Source organism: Notechis scutatus, chromosome 2 (assembly GCF_049901735.1).
Source record: "Notechis scutatus isolate UNSWTSFEM ecotype Mainland chromosome 2, rNotScu1.2, whole genome shotgun sequence".
Lineage (NCBI taxonomy): Eukaryota > Metazoa > Chordata > Lepidosauria > Squamata > Elapidae > Notechis > Notechis scutatus.
This window is the reverse complement of record NC_142010.1, coordinates 60,616,966-60,636,818: the sequence shown is the minus strand read 5'-3', so window position 1 is coordinate 60,636,818 and position 19,853 is coordinate 60,616,966. Positions and strand designations below refer to the sequence as shown.

The 19,853-nt window shown below is 35.0% G+C and overlaps 1 protein-coding gene across 3 annotated transcripts in view; it reads left to right on the top strand.

Annotated features, from left to right (window-relative positions):
• IARS1 (isoleucyl-tRNA synthetase 1) overlaps nucleotides 1-19,542 on the top strand; it is a 79,822-nt gene extending 60,280 nt beyond the window's left edge. For 2 of the 3 annotated variants that reach the window (XM_087954877.1, XM_087954878.1), the window contains exons 28-34: nucleotides 572-667; nucleotides 4,331-4,507; nucleotides 6,686-6,797; nucleotides 9,390-9,515; nucleotides 12,782-12,922; nucleotides 13,662-13,814; nucleotides 19,036-19,542. In XM_087954877.1, the coding sequence (XP_087811003.1) occupies nucleotides 572-667; nucleotides 4,331-4,507; nucleotides 6,686-6,797; nucleotides 9,390-9,515; nucleotides 12,782-12,922; nucleotides 13,662-13,814; nucleotides 19,036-19,118 (888 nt within the window). In that variant the 3' untranslated portion in view covers nucleotides 19,119-19,542. Of the gene's footprint in view, nucleotides 1-571; nucleotides 668-4,330; nucleotides 4,508-6,685; nucleotides 6,798-9,389; nucleotides 9,520-12,781; nucleotides 12,923-13,661; nucleotides 13,815-19,035 lie in introns of all 3 variants that reach the window. The other variant, XR_015747528.1, reaches the window with a different exon arrangement.
• Nucleotides 19,543-19,853: the final 311 nt, after the last annotated feature.

Below are 19,853 nucleotides of genomic sequence, written 5' to 3'. Positions count from 1 at the left end.
AATATAATCCTGCAAATGAATGCTCTGCCTTAAACAATCTGCCTAATTTCATTTGGCAGAGTTATCAGAAAATGATTTTGAAAGAGTACATTATAGAATATAATTCTTTAGAGAAGTATTTATTTATTTATTTATACTTCTTTATAGAAGTGTGCATTTGGGTCAGGGAGAGGGGCACATTTTTAAGGCTTTGCCTTTGATTATCTGTTGGCCACTCCAAAATAGAAGTAGAAAAATGTTTGAGATACTACCATCATTTTCATATGATCCTTTTAACTAGCCCAAACTTGGTACATAGCTATATTTTAACTCAAAAGAGGAGTCTTTGACATTTTAGAAACATTTCAAAGATACTATAAGATACTGAATATGAGTCTAATTAGGTGAATGCAAAACTAGCCATTTTCCCTTGGGACTGTATCTACCCAGGGATTTTCCAAAATTGAAAGGAGAAGAATAAATAATGAACAAGTAACTATGATTTATAATTAGCTCTCATTTATTAAAACTCCATTCTTTTAATGATATAAATATTAAGGTTTGATCATTGTTTTGCTATTTTTATCACCAGGTTTTAGTTCTCCTAGATGTTACTCCTGATCAGTCTATGGTTGATGAAGGTGTTGCACGGGAAGTAATAAATCGCATTCAGAAACTTCGAAAGAAGGTAAGTAAATCTTAGGAGGATATCAAATAAAGAAATTTCTCCTAAAAATTTCTCTGGGGTCATATTTCTTGATTCCTTTCATTGTTAGTAAAATGATATTCTTTATGTTCAAACTAATCCTAATCCCCAAATGTATATTTTAGAGGAGACACTTAGGTTATAGAACCTCACTTCCTGCTTTGTGCAGAGATCCTTACTACAGCATCTCTGTCTAGCCTCTGCTGAAACCCATCCAGTGTTCCCACTACCCTCTTCTCTGCCAAACTGGTTCCATTGTCACACTGCTCTTACTTCTCGGAAGTTTTTCTAACATTCAAACGGATTCTGCCTTCTCATATCTTAAATTCATTATCCCTCATTCAGCATTCTGAGATCATAGAGAACAGGTCTAGATCGTGCCCATCTGATTTTGTTTCAAGTCCTTGAAAAATGCTTTCATATTCTCCTTTCCTCATATTTAACATTCCCACTTGCTTCAGTGTAGTTTCTAATTGCTCTTTTCTGAATTGATCCAGTTTGTCTGAATCTTCCTCTTGACAAGGTTGCTCAAAATTAGACAATATTGTTAGTGAGGGCCAATCAATGTACAATAAATGCTACTGTTAATTTCCATGCTTTGGATATTCTACTGATATGAAAACTTGGTAATTCACCCAAATACCCAAAGCCTGGGTACTTTGGGGGAAATTGTTGTTTTTATTGCTTTCTTCCTCTTTTTGCCTCTTGGGACATTATTCCTCCTCAAAAGCAAATTTGGCTTGGCCCCCTTGGCCTTTTGTAAAACATTAAAGCCTTGGTTCTGACACCCACATTATGGGTCAGGAGGTTTGACTGAGCCTATGATAATTGTGATTTATGGTTCTGTTTTTACCACAAATACTTTTTTATGTGCACTGTTATGAATTTCTGCTTTTTACTGTTTGTATGTTTTTAATACAACTATTCAGAGTTATGAATGTAAGATGGTCATATAAATTGTAAATAAGACTCCCTTTTCCTAAACCTTTTCCTGAATATTTCTGACACTAATTGTTCTTTAAGACACTTATCAAAAATTATTTGTATACATAGATTGCTTTATGCTGTTCTTGACCTTTATTTTAAATTAGAAGTGAAAGTTTTATAAAAATACAGCAAATAATAATAAAGTTGAGGATTACCAGATTTTGTTGAACTAGAACTCCCAGAATCCTAAACTGTATGCCATTGGGAATTTAAGTTAGCACCTTAAGGTTATTTAAGATGATTTTGATTATAATACTGTATTTAGCAACTAATCTTAAGTAAATTTGGTAATACCTATGGAGTTACTCAGGCAAAAGTATTAATGAATATTAATATATAAAACACAAATTATCTGAATGATGAGTTTTAGATTTAGATTAGATTTTGGGATTTTTGAGATTTCCAAAGCCAGCTAAAAATAACTGAATTTGAATGACAAAAGATGGATAAGATATATCTGCTATTGGTTACTATGGATTGGGTTGAATTCCTCTGCTGTAAGAAACAAATCCCAGTCCTTCCCATGGCATGAGTGTCTATTTAATGCATAAATGCTACTTTGCAGCTGAAAGTACTGTATGCAACTGTATTTACCATTATTTGCATCTGAGTCAAAAAATGAAATATATATCACTTTTTGAAACTGGCTGACTAACCACACTCAACGTGTAGGCCTCAATGAAACTGCATCTACATGGAGGGAAGGGTGCAGTGGGGTACCCCAAGGCTCTGTTTTAGGCCCAATACTCTACAACATCTTTATCAATGATTTGGATGAGAGGATAGATGGAAAACTCATCAAATTGCAGACGACACCAAACTAGCAGGAATAGCCAATACTCCAGAAGGTAGGCTTAAGGTACAGAAGGATCGTGACAGATTTGAACATGGGACACTATCTAACAAAATGAACTTCAATGGTGAAAAAAGTAAGGTTCTATTTAGGCAAGAAAAACCAAATGCACAAATATAGTATAGGTGCTACCTCTCTCAATAGTCGCAACTGTGAGAGGGATCTTGGGGTCCTAGTGGGGAGTCACTTAAATATGAGCCAGCAATGTGTTGCAGCTGCCAAAAAAAATCAACACAGTCCTAGGCTGCAGTAACAGGGATAGAATCAAGATCATGTATTAATAGTACTTTATAATGCCTTGGTAAGATCACACTTGGAATACTACATCCAGTTTTGGTTGCCATGATGTAAAAAAGATGTGGAGACTCTAGAAAGAGTGCAGAGAAGAGCAACAAATATGATTAGGGGACTGAAGGCTAAAACATAAAAGAACTGTTGTGGAATTGGGCATGTCTAGTTTGATGGAAAGAAGGACTAGGGGTGACATGATAGCAGTGTTCTGCTATCTCAGGGGCTGCCACAAAGAAGAGGGAGTCAAGCACCTGAGGGAAGGACAAGAAGCAATGGGTGGAAACTAATCAGAGAGAGATGCAACCTAGAACTAAGGAGAAATTTCCTGACAGAACAGCTAATCAGTGGAACAACTCGCCTCCAGAAGTTGTAAATGCTTTAACACTGGAAGTTTTTAATAAGAGATTGGACAACCGTTTGTCTGAAGTGGTATAGGGTTTCCTGTCTGAGCATGGGGTTGAACTAGAAGACCTCCAAGGTGCCTTCCAACTTATTCTATTCTATTCTATTCTATTCTATTCTATTCTATTCTATTCTATTCTATTCTATTCTATTCTATTCTATTCTATTCCATTCCATTCCATTCCATTCCATTCCATTCCCACCCCCACTGCCCACCCATGCTATTCAAAATCAGAAAGATCGAATTAAAGAATATTACAGAAAATAATTTGGTCCAGATAGCTTGCTGTGCTGATTAATGTTGCTTATGATCAAGGCAGCCACCTTGAAATTAATTGGGAAGTAAAAGCATTAAGCAAAAAATATTTCCTTAAATTTCACAAGCCTGCAGTTTGCTTATCTTAGGTGATAATGACCATGCATTTTGCTCATTTCCTTGTAAAAACATGTATAACTGCTGTTAAACCAGCTGTAATACTGAAAGAAATCAAACTATTGTACCAGTTATAACAACAGAAAGCTGTGAAAGGAGAGAAGTCAATACTTTAAATATCAAAATAATGTGTTGGAGGGAAATATCTTTGTGCTTGATGGGGTTGCAGCGCATCATGGAGAACAGATGGCAATAAAAGGAGAGAATAGAACAGAGGAGAAAAATTGAACATGACATAGGTAATTGTGCATGAAGGTGACTTCTCTCATTGTTTTAAGATGACAGCTCTATAAATAAGAGTAACCTCTACACACAAAGTAAGTCTAGCACTCCCAAATAACTTTCATTAATTTTGTTAGTACTTGAATCTGAACTTTGCTTACTAACCATAAATTTCATGAAATGGTTTTTCCCATGAAGGCCAATGAAACATGGCAAAACATTTATTTTCATTTTACCTAGGAAAGGATGAGTGAGTTATGTGCATGGGGGATTCGAAAGAAAACTTGTGACAATTTAGATACTTTTCTTTGTAAATTAAACCAATAGGCACAGTTTTGTTGCTTTTTGGTACTTTTAATGCATTAATTTCTTCTGTTAATTCTGACAGAGAATTTATTACAAAAATTGGCCATAAGGTAATATTTGATACTCACTAATGTTGCTAATTTTATTTCAGCGCAATCTGGTTCCTACAGATGAGATTACAGTATATTATCAGGCATCTCCAGAAGGTGATTATCTTGATACAGTTATTAAGGAACATACAGATTTTATTTTTGCCACAATAAAAGCTGCTTTGAAGCCATATCCAGTGTCTCCCTCGGAGGAAATGCTTATTCAAGAAAAAACTCAGGTAAATACAAATATACCTTTTACAGAATATTCACCTTCACTGTGATCTAAATATTGCACTGTTCATATTTAATGTTTGTTGGATTAGACTATTCATATAGTATAGCAAGTTTTAAATTCAAAAAGTCAATCTGAATTCTTTCAAAATTAAGTTACACAGCTACAGTTGTAGAAACTTGCTTTAAAAGAATATGAGACAAAAACAATAACTAATCATATATGCACTATAAAGACTTCATATTTGATCAAGTATATTCCCATGTGAATTTTAGTGTTAAACCTTGATATGTTGGTCTTTATGAATTCAGATTTTTTCGGAATGTCTTCATTTTAATATATTTGGTGGTGTTATATATGTGCATTAGATTTGCAAGGCATGCATGCAATAATTCTCATGACAAATTTAGATTCATATCAATTTAAACAATTGTTAGAACATATATTACAAAATCATCAAAAGATAAATGATTTAATAATAGTTTCTTCTCCCTCCCCCCCCAAATGGTTTCAAACAGTTTGCACATTTTTGAATGAGTGTCTTAGGTAATTGACTGACTTTTAAAACCATTTCTAAAGTTGTTGTTGATAGACTTTTATGTTTAGTTCCAGAATAATTTAAAGAACCAGATTATGGATAGTGAATATGTAGTTAAAATGAGGAGAAATTCAGAGTTGTTGATGTACCTTTCCATGGATATGAATAAGATTATAGAGTTATTATGTATATAGTTCAAGACCAAACAGCAGACAAATTAAAAAAAATGTGCAACATATAAATAAGCTAGACAATAATTTACATTTAAGTGGGAACTAGACTGCTCCTAATGATATTTTACCACCGTCTATGAATAAGATTTACATTCATTTTATAAGGAATATTAATTAATGTTTGGTATAGTAATACATTCTATATTAATTTAGTAGTTTAGTTGACCTAAATGAGATAAACAAGATCTTCAGTCAAAAGTTAACTTTAATAACTTGATTATTATAATAAAATTATTATTATAAAATGTATCTGCTACCCATCTCGCAGTTTGAAACAACTCAGTGTTTTGATAAACTTTTACTTTATCAAAGTAGTCAAACGTTCACCATAACTGTGACTGCTTTCTAGAAAAAAAATGATATAGCAGAAGATGAGTGTTATATCTGAATTTGTTTCATCCTTTGCCCCCAGACCCCTCCAGCTAGTTTTGTTACTGGGAAATTGTAAGACAAGTATTTGCTGATTGGTAACCTTCCACTAAGTCATTAATTTTTGTTAACATTAACATTAGTTTTTACCAGTGGCCATAAGAACAATTAGCAGTTAAGAGTAAATAACAAGGGGCTATGTTAACATCATCTTAGTTTTTCATTTAATATACTATTACATGTTGTTTTTTTCTTTCCTATAGCCACTATTTGGCATATTGTTTGTCAACTTTCAGGGGGTTGATGGTTGAAACAATTGCCCGTTGGGTCTCATAATGGCAGGGACAGAAAGAAATTGCATGGTATTTGAACTACATGTTATGCCTTAGTTAACTAAGCCATAATTTACTGAATTAACTCTTGTCTGCATTGGCACAACATATTGGACACTATCAAACCATACCAACTAGACTTGACTGCACACTGAACAACAAACCAGGCGACTACATTTTAGCCTGTACACTGATTCATAATTTGTATTTGTAATTTCAAATCTTACAGTGACCAACTTGTAAAAGTCTGATGGAGGCTAGCGAGATTTAAAAGAATATAACAATTAAAATAGAATAGCTGGGGCCATACCAGAGAAGGAAGCAAGCCAAATATTTCTGCAACATAATAGTAGATACCCAAACATCCTGGCTGGTCCTGAGCAAAGTGCCTGTGTGGTGAAATCTGTCCGCTATCTACATGTATAGGCATTACTTCTCTCCATTTTTTTCCGCTGAAAGTGCACTTGATATTTGTACTATATTTCTAGTTTGCATGCTGGCTTAGAAGGTACAAATTATGTGTTTTAATTGCTAGATACTAGTTCTAGTGAAGTACTCTGCCCTGTTATTTTTATGAGATGTTAATATCCATCTATTGCCACTGTGGTTCCTGGCAGTATTTCCAGATTGTAACAGCTTGGAGAGGAAAAGTGTGCATAGGTCTTGTCTTAGAAGAATAATTAAAAAGAATGTAACTGCTGTTTGTTTAGCTGAAGGGATCAGAACTGGAAATTACAATAGCCAAAGGAGCTGTACATCACTGTACTGAGCCAGCATGTGCTTATGTCACTCTGAATATCTGCATCAGTGGTAAAGAACAAGGTACGTCTGTATTAATCTACTTTTTAATTTGTCATTCTCTCCTTTGAATCACTGCTGCAAAACATGATGGTGGCTATGCTGGTGTAGCTAGAACTATTTGTACTATTTGTAAAATTGCTAACTAAAAAGGGATGAAGCTAATAATTAAACATGATGGTGAAAAACATAGTATATGGTCTTTGTAGCACCAAGTTGATTTTGGAGAAACTAAGCAGGATCAGACAGGATTTGCCTGGGAGATCATTAAGAAATCCCAGCTCTACATTACACTGGGAACTTAAAAAAAATTAAACATCCTGGAAGAAGGCAATGACAAACTACCTCTACGCTATTGGAAAAAAAAACCTATGTGGCTATATTTAAGAAGTATTCAGACATAGAACTGCATTATCTGGGAGCCTGTTGGAGAAATATGCAATGGGTCTGTGTAACACATGGGTGTCAAACTCGATCGTGTCACATGATGTATCATGACGTTTTTTGCCTTTGCAGAGCCGGGGGGCGTGGTCTGTGTGTGATACATCCAGCCCGTGGGCCTCCAGTTTAACACCCCTGGTGTAACAGATGGCAATGAAAATTACATCATTAGGAATTAGCCATGCAATATTTCACCTTTAGAACTGACACTGGCCTGGCATTGTTCCAACCATTTCTTTGGTTACTTGAAATGAGGTTTACAGATCTTTTGAGCCTAATTTACACTTGCAGTGTTTGAACTTTTTTTTGGGGGGGGGGGGGGTGTTACAAATGTATTTAAGATTGAAATTTTTTGAATCATTGTGGCTGGTTCCTTATAAAATTTAAAAAATGGAAGGTTACTTTTTATTTTTGATTATAATTAAGGTGTAACTACTTAACTGATTCAGAATAAGAGGAAAGAAATTACAATCTTGGTTAATATCAAGGATATATTTCAGTATAAATATAGTAACCCTGATAATAGAAGTGTGCATCCTATTCACTTAAATCCAGAGTTGAATTGGTAATTTAATTGTTTCAAAAAACAATCAGAAGCACATATTTAAGGGAAGCTTGCTCCCAATTCTTTTGCATCTCGTCTTCAGTAATTCAAAGGGCTGTTTATGAATAGATTCCTCAATGCTTAATGTTCCTCAAAAATATGGGAAATAAATTGGAACAATTAGAAATCCTAACTCAGAAGTCAAATGTGATTTGATAGATGTTACTGAAACCTATTGGGATATTACTCAGATTGGCACGTAACACTAGATGGAGGAAATGAAAGTTGGTTTCCAGAAGCTGTAGGAACAGTGTCAGAAATTTTGAAGCTTACAGTTGAAGCTTACTAGAGATATACAGATTTCATTCTGGTCCATTAAGATGTAATAAAGATACAACTTCTTATGGATTTTCCTTGGTGGTTATAGAGAGTTAAGGAAATTTCAGTTTCTGGAGTCTTGTGGGTTTATGCCAATGTGCTCAGCCAAAGCAAATTGAACTATTTTCTAAAATCCCAAATTCATAGAAATATAGAGTTGAAGGAGCCCATCAAGGAGAATTTGCTCAGGACAAAAATCAGATGAAGAGATCCATGACAGATGATTAGATAGATGACTAATACTAGCACTGATGATGTTATCTAGTTGGGTAATGAAATGTCTGCAAATAACAACCAAGCTCAGAGAGCACCGGGGCTCCATAGATGTCTTCCAGCTTCTGTTAATCACCTCCAGTGAAGGGCTGTCCAACCACAGTCTTTTTTTCTGTAATAATAAATCTAGTATTCTGTATCCTGTACTCTGGAATGATGTAAAATAGATTTTCTTCTTCTTGGTGACTTACTTTCATGTATTTGATGAATAACATCTCTTCAAGGACAAATATTTGTTCAATTTTTCCGCCTAAGACTTATTTTCTAGCCCCCTGACCAAACATATTCTACTTTGCCTGAATCATTTTAAAAATGCGGTGCCCTAAACGATGCACCATATTATATAATTCATACTTAGAATTATGGCTAAATGGAATTTAGGAACTATTCTTTTGTTGATGCACCCTAACTTTTTAATTCCATTTTTTAAAGCTAGATCACACTGGAATTATATCTTATTTGTCATGAACTATTATTCCAAGATAATTTTTATGAATGTTATTGTTGGGTGTGGTACTCCTGAATTTTTGTACTCCTGTGCCTTTGATTTCTTTTCCCTATGTGAAAAATTTGAATTTAACTATTTCTCTAATATAATATAACTGTTTTTGAATTTTATATTACCTTTTTTATATTAACTGCCCTACCCAACTTTATGCCACCTGCAAATTTTATTACTATTACTCCAATAAATTTGTTGAAGAGTGCAGGATCAAGACCAAACATTGTAAAGCCCCCCTTAATACCTCCTGCAATCCAGTGAGGAGTCATTAAAGATCATTCTTTGGCTACAAGTTCCAAGCAGCCACCTAATTCTCATGGCTTCCTACTCACATTAACTTGCTTATTAATCAGAGTATTATGAAGCATTTTATCAAATGCTATGATGGAATCCCAAAAATAACTAAACACCTATTGTTAATTGATGAAGAAAGCAAAATTAGATTATTAGAATTACTGATACATATATTTCTCTCTAGATGGTATGGTGTTGCTGGAAAATCCAAAGGGAGACAATAAATTAGACTTCACCAATCTTGTTAATACTATTGCTTGCATTTTTGGTCTTGAAAAAGCGAAAGTAGCAATTTATAGTGGAAAACAAGGTAAGTAGAATTTCAGAATGATACATACGTTTTCCTCACTGTGACATTTTTTTTAAAAAAATTGCAAATAAGTCTGTTTCACTACTTGCTTTTTACCAAGCCTGACAAAAAATGTACACTCTTGAAATAGATTTATATGCTTTAAAAAACCAATTATGTTAGCTGTTTTCATGATAAATTTGGTATATATTAGATAAAATGCCTTTTAGAGTACCATCTATTTGTTGCTTCTATCCAGAAAAAAGATTACTTTGAATTTAAGGCAGTTCCTTCACAGAGGAAGATTAAACAGAAATGCCTATTTTGCCTCCATTTCTATACACTGTGTCAATCTAAGAGGACTCTTTTGTCTTAAGAGTCAATTCATTTTGAAAGCACATTATTTTACAGTCAATACAGAAAATAAATTATGAGAATATTTAAAATTTTGATAAAATTGGAATGCTTATTTATTGCTATAATTTCCACATTGTCTCTTGGGAAGACTTCACTTTGTACTGGTGACAAAGAACATTTTGTATTGAGCCTCTTCATTGATTTAATGTTGGCACTATTTTTTCTCTTAAAATCAATTGTTTATCCCAGCAACTGTATCATCACATAACAAATCAGATTGCCTCTGATGATAGACAAAGCATAAAATGAAAATAGTGCTTAGTTGTTTTGTATAAAACATGGCAAAGACTTAAGTTTTTCTTTGGCTGCCAGCATTTTTGGATTATCTGATTTTCTTTTTTTAAAAAAGCAGTCTGTTGTACTCATAATTCTTGGTTAATAAAAACAAAAATAGGGCACAGGAAACATGACAGATAAAAGACTTCTAAACTTTTATGACTTGTGTCAGCTCACCACAATGGTGTAAACAAAACAAGAATGGGCATGCCAAGTGAGGAAAAGGGAAACCAAAACTCATTTTATCAACTTGATATTACTATCCTTGGTTTGCCGGAGAAAAACATATATAAAGGTAGTCCTAGTTATGACTGTAATGGAGCCCTCCCATTATAGTTGTAAGTCACGATTGTCATTAAGTGAGGCATCCATGTGATCACCTTACTTAATGACCTCCCACTCTGTGCTCCCCAGTGCAGTCTAACACGGGGTTCCACCCACTCTATCTTGAAAAACTGGGAGAACAGCCAGGTCTTTAGAGCTTTCCAGAATACCATCAATTTTTGGGGAGGGAGGGATCTTCATTTCAGAGGTTAGGTAGCACCATAGAAAATATGTGCTTCCTGTGTATCAAAATGGAATATTGTTTAATTGAGGGAGCCTGTAGCACGCCCACTTTCTTTACTCTTACTGGGAATTCCCTCAGATAACCAGGCCCCAAACTGTGTAGGTTTTATAGGTGATCACGCCTTCTTGAATCACACTTGGAAGCAAATTAGAAGCAGCGCAGCTCATGAAGTTAAGGAATCATGTGGGCAAGCCAAAGCAGGCCCGCCATGCTGATGTTGCTTCATTCTAAATTGAGTTTTGCTTCCAAATGGTCTTCAATGATTCTCTGGAAACATTTCATTGCTTACTGCTGAAGATACTGTCGTATGGATTCAGTAGATTCTTCCTCCTGAGAAAACTGAACAAGCCAGGCAGGGCCAGGATCTAATAAAGAAGTGACTGGGTTAGCAAACCTGATGATGGCTGCTGGGCAGCTATCAAAGAACATAATAAGAGTGAGAAAACGTACTGTATTTTGCAGCTCTAAGAGTCCTGATGTGGACTCTTGCTCATGTTCAACTAAGACTCATTCTTTGTCTTTCTCCAATGATGCTCTAAGGAGTTTCTTCTGGCCTTTCATCCGGAGTTGATCTCTGGGATCAACACACTATGAGATGTCATAGAAGAGCAATCCAGTCTTAGGTCTCTTTCCCACCTGCCCATACTAATAGTGGCTAAGGACTCAGCAAAATCACTCTTCAGGGTCTCAGAAAGCATTCCAGGTTCCCTGCTGGGTCCATCAGTTGCCTGGGCTAGACTGATCTAATTTCCCCATAGCAGCTGGCTAGATGCCCAGATGAATGAAATGAAAGGCCTTTTCCACTAATACTGAAAAACATTGTGCTTATGGTCCTAGAGCAGCGTAAACCTATTACAATTGATAAGATAAGATCATTGATAATGTTACCATCTGCAGCATCATGTACAATAAGGAGCACCAGAGATAGTTTGGGACAAATAAATACATTCTAATCCAGCCTGTAGTCATAGTATCAATCGAGAATTGTGTTTCTTAACCTTGGCAATTTTTCTATGTATATAGTTTAACAGTCTGTTTATATTTCATTATAATTTCTGTAGCAATACATTATCCATTGCTGGCTTTCTGGGCCTCTTGCAACTTCATCAGAGCCCCTTTGGCTAGGCCATTTCAGGGTGACCCAGGATGGCCTTCATGGTTGTTGTTGTGGCATTAGGCACGCCATACTTTGCAATACTTCCTAGCAATCCCTTACTTTGTTCTGTTGCCATCTTTCACAACGTGGTTGTGGTTTGGATTTTGAGAGGTGTTGGGATAACTGTTGGGGCAGCTTGCTTCACTCCTACAACATAAGAAAGTACCAATCGGCACAAAGAATCAACTCATACAAAACATATTCATCCCCCCTCCCCCACATATTACCAGCACCAAACATGGACGCTTACAACAAAACATAACTGGAAGGTAGTCACCATGGAAATGAGATGTTTGAGGAAAGCTGCTAGAGTGACCAAAAGAGATAAAATCAGAAATGAGACCATAAGAGAAAGAATTGGCATAGAATCAATCTTAAACTACGTACAAAAACAGCATATAAAGTGGTTTGCTCACCTGGAGAGGATGTCGTGGAATTCCATATGTACAAGGCATATACAAAACAGGAGAAGGTCAAAAAACATGATGCAAACCCAAAAGAAGATGGAGAGACCACATCAAAAACACACTACAACAATCTCAACAATGGTTGAGGCTGCCAGAAGAGCAAGAACCAGAACTTTGTATCTCCCTTTACACCTGAAACAGGGAGAAGAAGATGGACTTCAACTCACAGAATTTCTGAGCCAATAGTTCACATATCTTAACATTGCCAAAGCTGAGAAACACTGATCTGGAAATATTCAGGCCAGTTCAATACTATGCAATATTAATCTTCACTGTTCATGTTTCTAGCTTGTATGTAAATATTCAAGAAATAGACCCTACAAAGAAAAGTTCAGTTCATGTGTGTAATTTAGCGATACTGCTCAAAGGTTTGTTTCTAACAACTTTTTTTTTCTCTTTTCAGAAGTAAAAAAACAAACAGATTTGCTGAGTCTTAATGGAAAGAAGCTTCATGTAACTGCAGGGCCATTGCCAATTATAAATAATCTTGATGACTTTTTATGTCAGTATATCAATTTACAACTAGTGAATGCAAAACCACAGGGTATGTCACACACAGTGTTAATTGTCTGGTGGTAGATCAATTTATTAACATTTGAATTTTGGACTTTTTCTGAAGACCAGCTCGACTTAACCCTATTTTGAATATAGTTTTCTTGCTTCAGTGGTAGAGGCTACACATGTCTGGGCATCACAATCCACAACCTACACCAATTAATCATGTTAAAGAATCTTAATCTTAATCTTTTAATAGGATGAATGCAAAAGCTATTTATAAGACAGATGCTTTTATAAAAAAATTGTTAATCTCTAAAATAATTGCAGTCTGGTCTTGCAATAAGTATTTAACCAAAATTAATCAAAACCTGACTGGGTCTGGAGAGGGTTCTTCCTCTCTTGGAACTGTGCCCATCTGGGTTTCTAGTTTGGCATCAGTCAAAACCCCGGAGAGAGGTGATGTTTGTGGTTGTTGTTATCCATGAGTCCTCCAGTACCAGATCCTGTGCTCTGCCGATAAGTGATGTAAAATAGGATTCTAGGAAACAGTTGGGAGTGCTGCTGGTAGATTGTCCTCTCTGCTGCCCAGGGGCAGGTGGAATCAAAGAGGGAAAGAGGAATAGTACATCTTGTTGAGTCTAGCTGAGCTCAATCCAATAGATGTAGGTACAGGATTGCTTTGTAAAGAAAAAAATAAATCCTCACAGAGCACAATGTAAATTATGTTGTGGAATTGTATGGGTTGTTTTTTTTTGCTAAAAATTAAGACAGTTCATTTTCTCCAGAGTGTCTAAATGGAACGGTGGGAACCCTTCTTATGGAAAACCCTGTTGGTCAAAATGGATTAACATATCAAGGGCTTCTGCATGAAACAGGCAAAATGTTTGGACTCAGAAGTAGGAGGCTAAAATTGTTCTTGGATGAAGCGTTGACAAAAGGTAAGTACATAGATTGAGAAAAAATCCCTATGTTGTTAGTGTATTACATTATACTGTTTAGTTTCTAAGATAAAATTGTAAGTTAAGGTCAGCCTACATTTTCTCTTTAAAATGTCAAGTTACAACAGCTTTTTTCTTATTTAAAAAATAGGACATAAATATTACTTAGAGGGGATTGTATCGTGTGATATAGAGCCTTTTAACAACATTCTACTTAACAGTGGATCCAATCTAGACTGAAAATTCCATTTTTTAAAATTATACCTGAATGGCACCCTCCCTAGATGAATTCAATTAATTGCTACTTATTATAGATAATATAGCTTTACACTTAGTGTTTGACTTACCGTTATCCTGAAATTCTTGTTTTAACATCATAATATAAAATAAGGAGTCTTTAAACTATAAAGATCAATAATATATAATATTACTCTTCATACTATTCGTATTGTTCTGTGAAGTCCTTAGTGCTGAGCATGTTGGCTTGCAGATTTTTCATTGCCTGACTAGGTAATATTGTCAGTGCTGGTGAATGGGAGTTTGCTTCTTGTTTATATACAGTAGCTTGCCCTGTGTCACAACGATGTGGCTTTTATTCTTAGAAATTCTTTGATTTTGATTCCTTTATCTCTGCTTGGTTGTTTGTCTGGTGTGAATCTCTGCGTATGTGGGTCATGACTGCTGGAGATCTGTTCTGGTCTTTTTGCTTCCATCTTAGCTTTTTTCTTGTCTCTTTTGAATGATATGCAAATGTGGTTTATCTTTATGTGTCTATTGATGGCTGATTTGCCTGAATGCCAAAATCCATGAATTCTAGGAACAATCTTCTGCCTGTTGGTAATACAAGGCATGATGAAAACTCCTTAATCTCACAACGTGTGGACAGATGGAAAACTGTGAGCATCTTAGACTAAGCTAAATCCAAAAATGCTAGGAATTCTTGGAAGCTTGGAAGTTCAGCCATCAATTGATTCATATTGCTTCATTAGTTCTGTTTCTGTTCTATTCTGTTCTGTTGTTCTCTATTGTATTCTGTTCTATTGTTCTCTATGGTAATATTGCCAAAATATTAGTAATTAAATTGCAGTATTGTCCAGAGAAAAGAAAGAGGATTCATGGAATCTTAAACATAGAACTGGCCTTAGAAGTAGAATAAAACTTGCAGATTTGCTGTTGCAGATTATTATTGTTGCCTTTTATTTTATTATCTTACTATTAAAACATAACTGAAAAAGAAAATATTATAAACTCATGTAAGGTTTCATCCAATCCCAGTTCTGTAGAAAGATCAAACAAAGCCGTTGCCTAAAATCTGAAGCAGCATATTTCCTGCTTTGTAAATCTGAAAAAGATGATGTTTTTGTTTTATATTACTTTAATATAAAAATTTAGTAGTAATTTTGTAGTTTACTTTGCTGTTAAGATTAAACATGTTGCTAATATGGAATGATAAGATATTAAAGATTTAATACATGCTGCATTACATTCTAAAAAGCTTTGTTTTGTTATTGCCCTAATTTCTAGGGTTTCTGGGGAAATATAATTATTGATTTAGTATATGTGATCTGGTTTAAGTTAGAAATATTAAAACCCAGCATTAAATTGAAAGGTTGAGAATGCTAACAGAGATAGATATAACTTATGATGCATTTTACTTGAATATTTTTTTAAAAGATTCCATAACATTTTTAAAACCGTAATACCCCATATAATAAATGTTCTAATAAATGAGGAAAACATTTACAGTATTGTGGATTGAATATCATTTATAAAGTGAAGGAATGTCAGATCAGTGATTTGCAGAAATGTTCTCTAATAGCAAATTAAATATAGGTTTAGTCCTGGCAAATTCTCCTTGACACTATTTTAGCTATCAAGCAAAAAGCGAGAGATCACTTCCAGTCTCCCTTGGATATCAAACTTCCTGAGTACTTTCTTACTCTGATTGCTCTGTACATCACAGAGAACTTAAAGGGCAGATTGTTCAAGTATGAATAATTAACACAGAATTTTAGGGACTTGATGTATGTGTGAAGAGATGGAGCAAGTATTGGGAAAGATAATTTCAGCACCATAATTGCTATTTATGTCGTTCTTCAAAGCCCAGCCCAAAGGAAGCCTCAGCTTACCCATAACTTACTTAAAGATTGTTCTAATTTTAGATACTCTTGCATAGACACATTAAATGTATTTGTCGTATTGACATTTTTATGAATGGTTTAGACAGGAGATTGATAATAACTCTATCATCCCAGATAATAAAAACAGTATTTTCCCTGAAAAAGTAATATGATAGAGGAGACATAATAAGCAGTATTTAGGAAATGGTTAATAATGATTGAGTTCCACTGATGTTCTCCTCCCCTTCCCTACCCTATCCTTTTCCCTCCCCCTGGCCCCTCGTCCTTTTTGAGTTTCCAAGAGTTCTAAAACAATATTCTTGGCACATCTATTCTGGATTGATAGACATTTGCATTGCAAAGAAGAGATAAAATGAGAAAGATACAGCATTATATCATGTGTGGGAGGAGAGAGGTTCTTAAATATTTAACAGCTCAAGACTTGAATGCTCATATCAATTATGTGATAAACTTATAAGCATGTGCTATTTCAGATTGTGATTTAGAAAGCCAGAAGCAAATTTTAACACATGAAGTTTGATTTAACAAAATACAATGTTGACATGTTTTATGCTGGGCTGACCTTCAGGGTAACTCAGAAGCTGCAGTTAGTTCAAAATTCAGCAACCCAATACTGCCATAAGGAAGCAGGTTCAACAGTGTAACAACCTATGCTGAGGCCATGGCATTGATCACCAGTCAACTTCCAATCTTTATTTTTACCTTTACCTTTTCAATATCTGAGCAAATATTACTTCCTGCTGTGTCAGTTTTGATAGGAAAACTTTGGCTTTATGCATGGAAAAATTGGGGGTCTTAGGAAAAATTGATGGCGGTTCCTGGCTTTTTTTATATTGTAGGATGAAAATAACTGTTCTTCATGGCAGATAGATTTCTGTGTCGTTGCTGTCATAATAAAAGAAGCAGGATGATGTAATTTATCTGTTGTAGATGCTGTGTCTATTCAATATGACAGAACTCATTATTGAACAATGAAATAAATGTCAAAACGTCCAGCTTTGCTTTATGAAGCAATTGCACATGTCCTGCAATGCAAATTATTTGTGACCCTGAGTTCTCTAGGTCTCCTCCCTCCGACTTTCCTGCATATTCTAGCTATAATTTTTGGATCTACTTATACAAAAGCTAGTCTTACTTAACTGCTGCAGTGCTATTACAATTGCTCTGTCTCAACTAATTTCTTGAGTAAACATTTTAATATCTGCATGGTATAAACACCAAATTAGCTGAATATAATTGACACAGCACATTTTATATAGCTTTAAAAAAGGGTTTAATTTTAGCTGTCAAGATCTGATCCCTTTATCAAGAACCTATGTTTTTTCATTAAAAGAGAATCCAGGATAAAATTAATCTTATAATACTAAAACAGCAGATATATTAAACCCAGTAAAATGGGATAAACATATATATGAGGTACTTCTCCATTCCCCCATCCCAAATCTGTTGATAATCTGCTAATCTGCTGGGAATAGTGAGTATATGTACTTATTCTTAAAATAATGAAGGTTTAAGGAGCCTTTTGAAGATCTGTTAGCTATGATTGGTTATGAAATAACAGATTCTTCCATCTGTGGTCATGCTGCGGTACTTGATCTCCTTCAACTTTTAGTAATTCACAGAGGTTAGGTTGAAACTTTCATTATTAGAATTAAGAGGAAAGTTTGTTGTCTGAGATATGATTAAACAAATTTAGCTGCAATGCAGAGGCACAAGGTATTTGTATAAGCTCTAGGAGCTATTTGCTGCAAACCTTCCTTATTAATGCCTTAGCTGTATTTTGAATACTGCCTAGAAGCCAACGAGAATTTGTTCCAGGCCTTGCAGGATAGATGTAACTCTTGAACAACTTTTCTTGTAGCTGCAATCTGATGAAGCGGGTTGTCCAAAGAGGCTTCAGAAGAAGCTTTGTTCAGAACTCAGGGCAATAATAACTTCCTGTGCTATTTCATAATTTATATATAACATAGCCTGTCTGTGATCCAGATAATGTTTATAGCAGATTGATTTGTAAAATAAGCAAAGTATAGACGAGTAACAAATTTAGAAATACAGTAATCATTGCCAGTAATGAAGCTGGAACTTCATTCCAAGACCAGCATTTTTCATGTACTTCCCATACGAAGGGAATGACCCAAATTTGTGACCCAAAAAATGACTTATTGTTTAAATACATTGACTTTGACTGCAGTTGGTAGATTTTTCTGTATTAGATAGCTTCATTATTGTCTGCAAACCTTCTATAGTAAAGCAGTTCCTGGTAAAAGGTTAAGAGATAAGTGGAATCCAGATTTATAGCAATACAGGATAAAAGCTTGACAATTGTGGTAACAGTGCTGAAAGATAGGCAGTTAGGGTAGAAAGTGTGATCCAGTTGTGGATGTTTAATCCTGAATGTGAGAATGAAAGGTGGGTGTCAAAGTGCATCTAGCAATAGCACTTAGGTTTATATACCACCCCACGGTATTTTATAGCACTCTCTGAGTGATTTACACTGTCAGCATATTTTCCCCAACAATCTGGGCCCTCATTTTACTGACCTCAAAAGGATGGAAGGCTGAGTCAACCTTGAGCCGGTGAGATTCAAACTCCACACTGTAGACAGAGTTTGCCTGCAATACTGCATTCTAACCACTGCACCACCAGAGCTAATGCCACGAGATAAGGACATTCTAAATCTTGTGTGCATGACAGAGAAGCTCCTTTGGTTATATAAGGTAGCTCTCCCAACGATGGAATACTGAAATACTCGCTTGCAGATCCTAATTATCCTAATGTAACTATTATCAGGTTACCTAACTTAACCTAAGCCAATATAAGGTTAGTTTTCTTGATACAATTAAGCCATATAATTCAAGTATTAAATAAAACAATGAATAAAGCTATGTTCTGTCCACACGTTGGTGAAAAAGCTCTTCAGATGCTTCTGTCTTTCCCAGCAATTGCATTTACTCTGATAAAAAGATGGGAGAGGGGAGAGCAGTGTTATTTAGAAAAGATTCCACAATGTTACTTATGAGGCATAGTAAAATCAGATGTATGGTTGCTAATGCTGTTAATGCTTTTTCTTCCCTTTTTAGAGGTTACAAAGGAAACTTCCATGAAGTTCTTAAATACAAAGACTCTGTATGTTCATGTTATACCAACAACAGCTGAATGCTAATTGAATTCATTGTCGAGGACGATGCAGTGTAGACTGATTTCCATGGAGAACCTCAGTTTGAAGTTGGGATATTTTCACCAAGAATCCTCACGGTTCTGTAAGATCAGCGCATGTGTAATATGCTGCTTTAAGTTAAATATAGTGAATTTTCATGAACTTGTGTTATAAAAGCTATGCAGAGTAATAGTCTCAGAAATTTGGAAGGATCTATGCAGTAAGAAACTGAGCGTACCTCAGTGTTGCTGTTCTCTACTTGTTCAATATGGAAAGCTCATCTTTAGTTTTTTTTTCCTCTCCCAATGTTGATGGTCCTACATTATTCAGATTGTTACATTTACTTTAAACGGAATGAAATGAATAATTTGGCATTTGTTTAGCGTATCTAATGTCCCTAATTTTGAACAATAAATTACTTTATCTAGAAGACTGTGTTGGTTTTGCTTTAAGGTGCTAAAAAAGAAACAAAAGTGAGGAAAAAGGAAGAGAAAAAAGGCAAAAGAAGAAACCACAAAAGAAATAAAAATATACTATATTATATATAGGGAATCATGCAGCCTATTTTTTGAAGGCATTGTTAGATATTTATCACATGAAAAATATTTTTAATTGTTTCCATGACAAATAACTAGTTGATAAACACAAACCATACAATCTCACATCCAGGTTGATAAATCTGATGGCAATCTGGTGGTTGCCTGGTCATCGTTAAAGAATAAACATTTGTGATACCTCTCC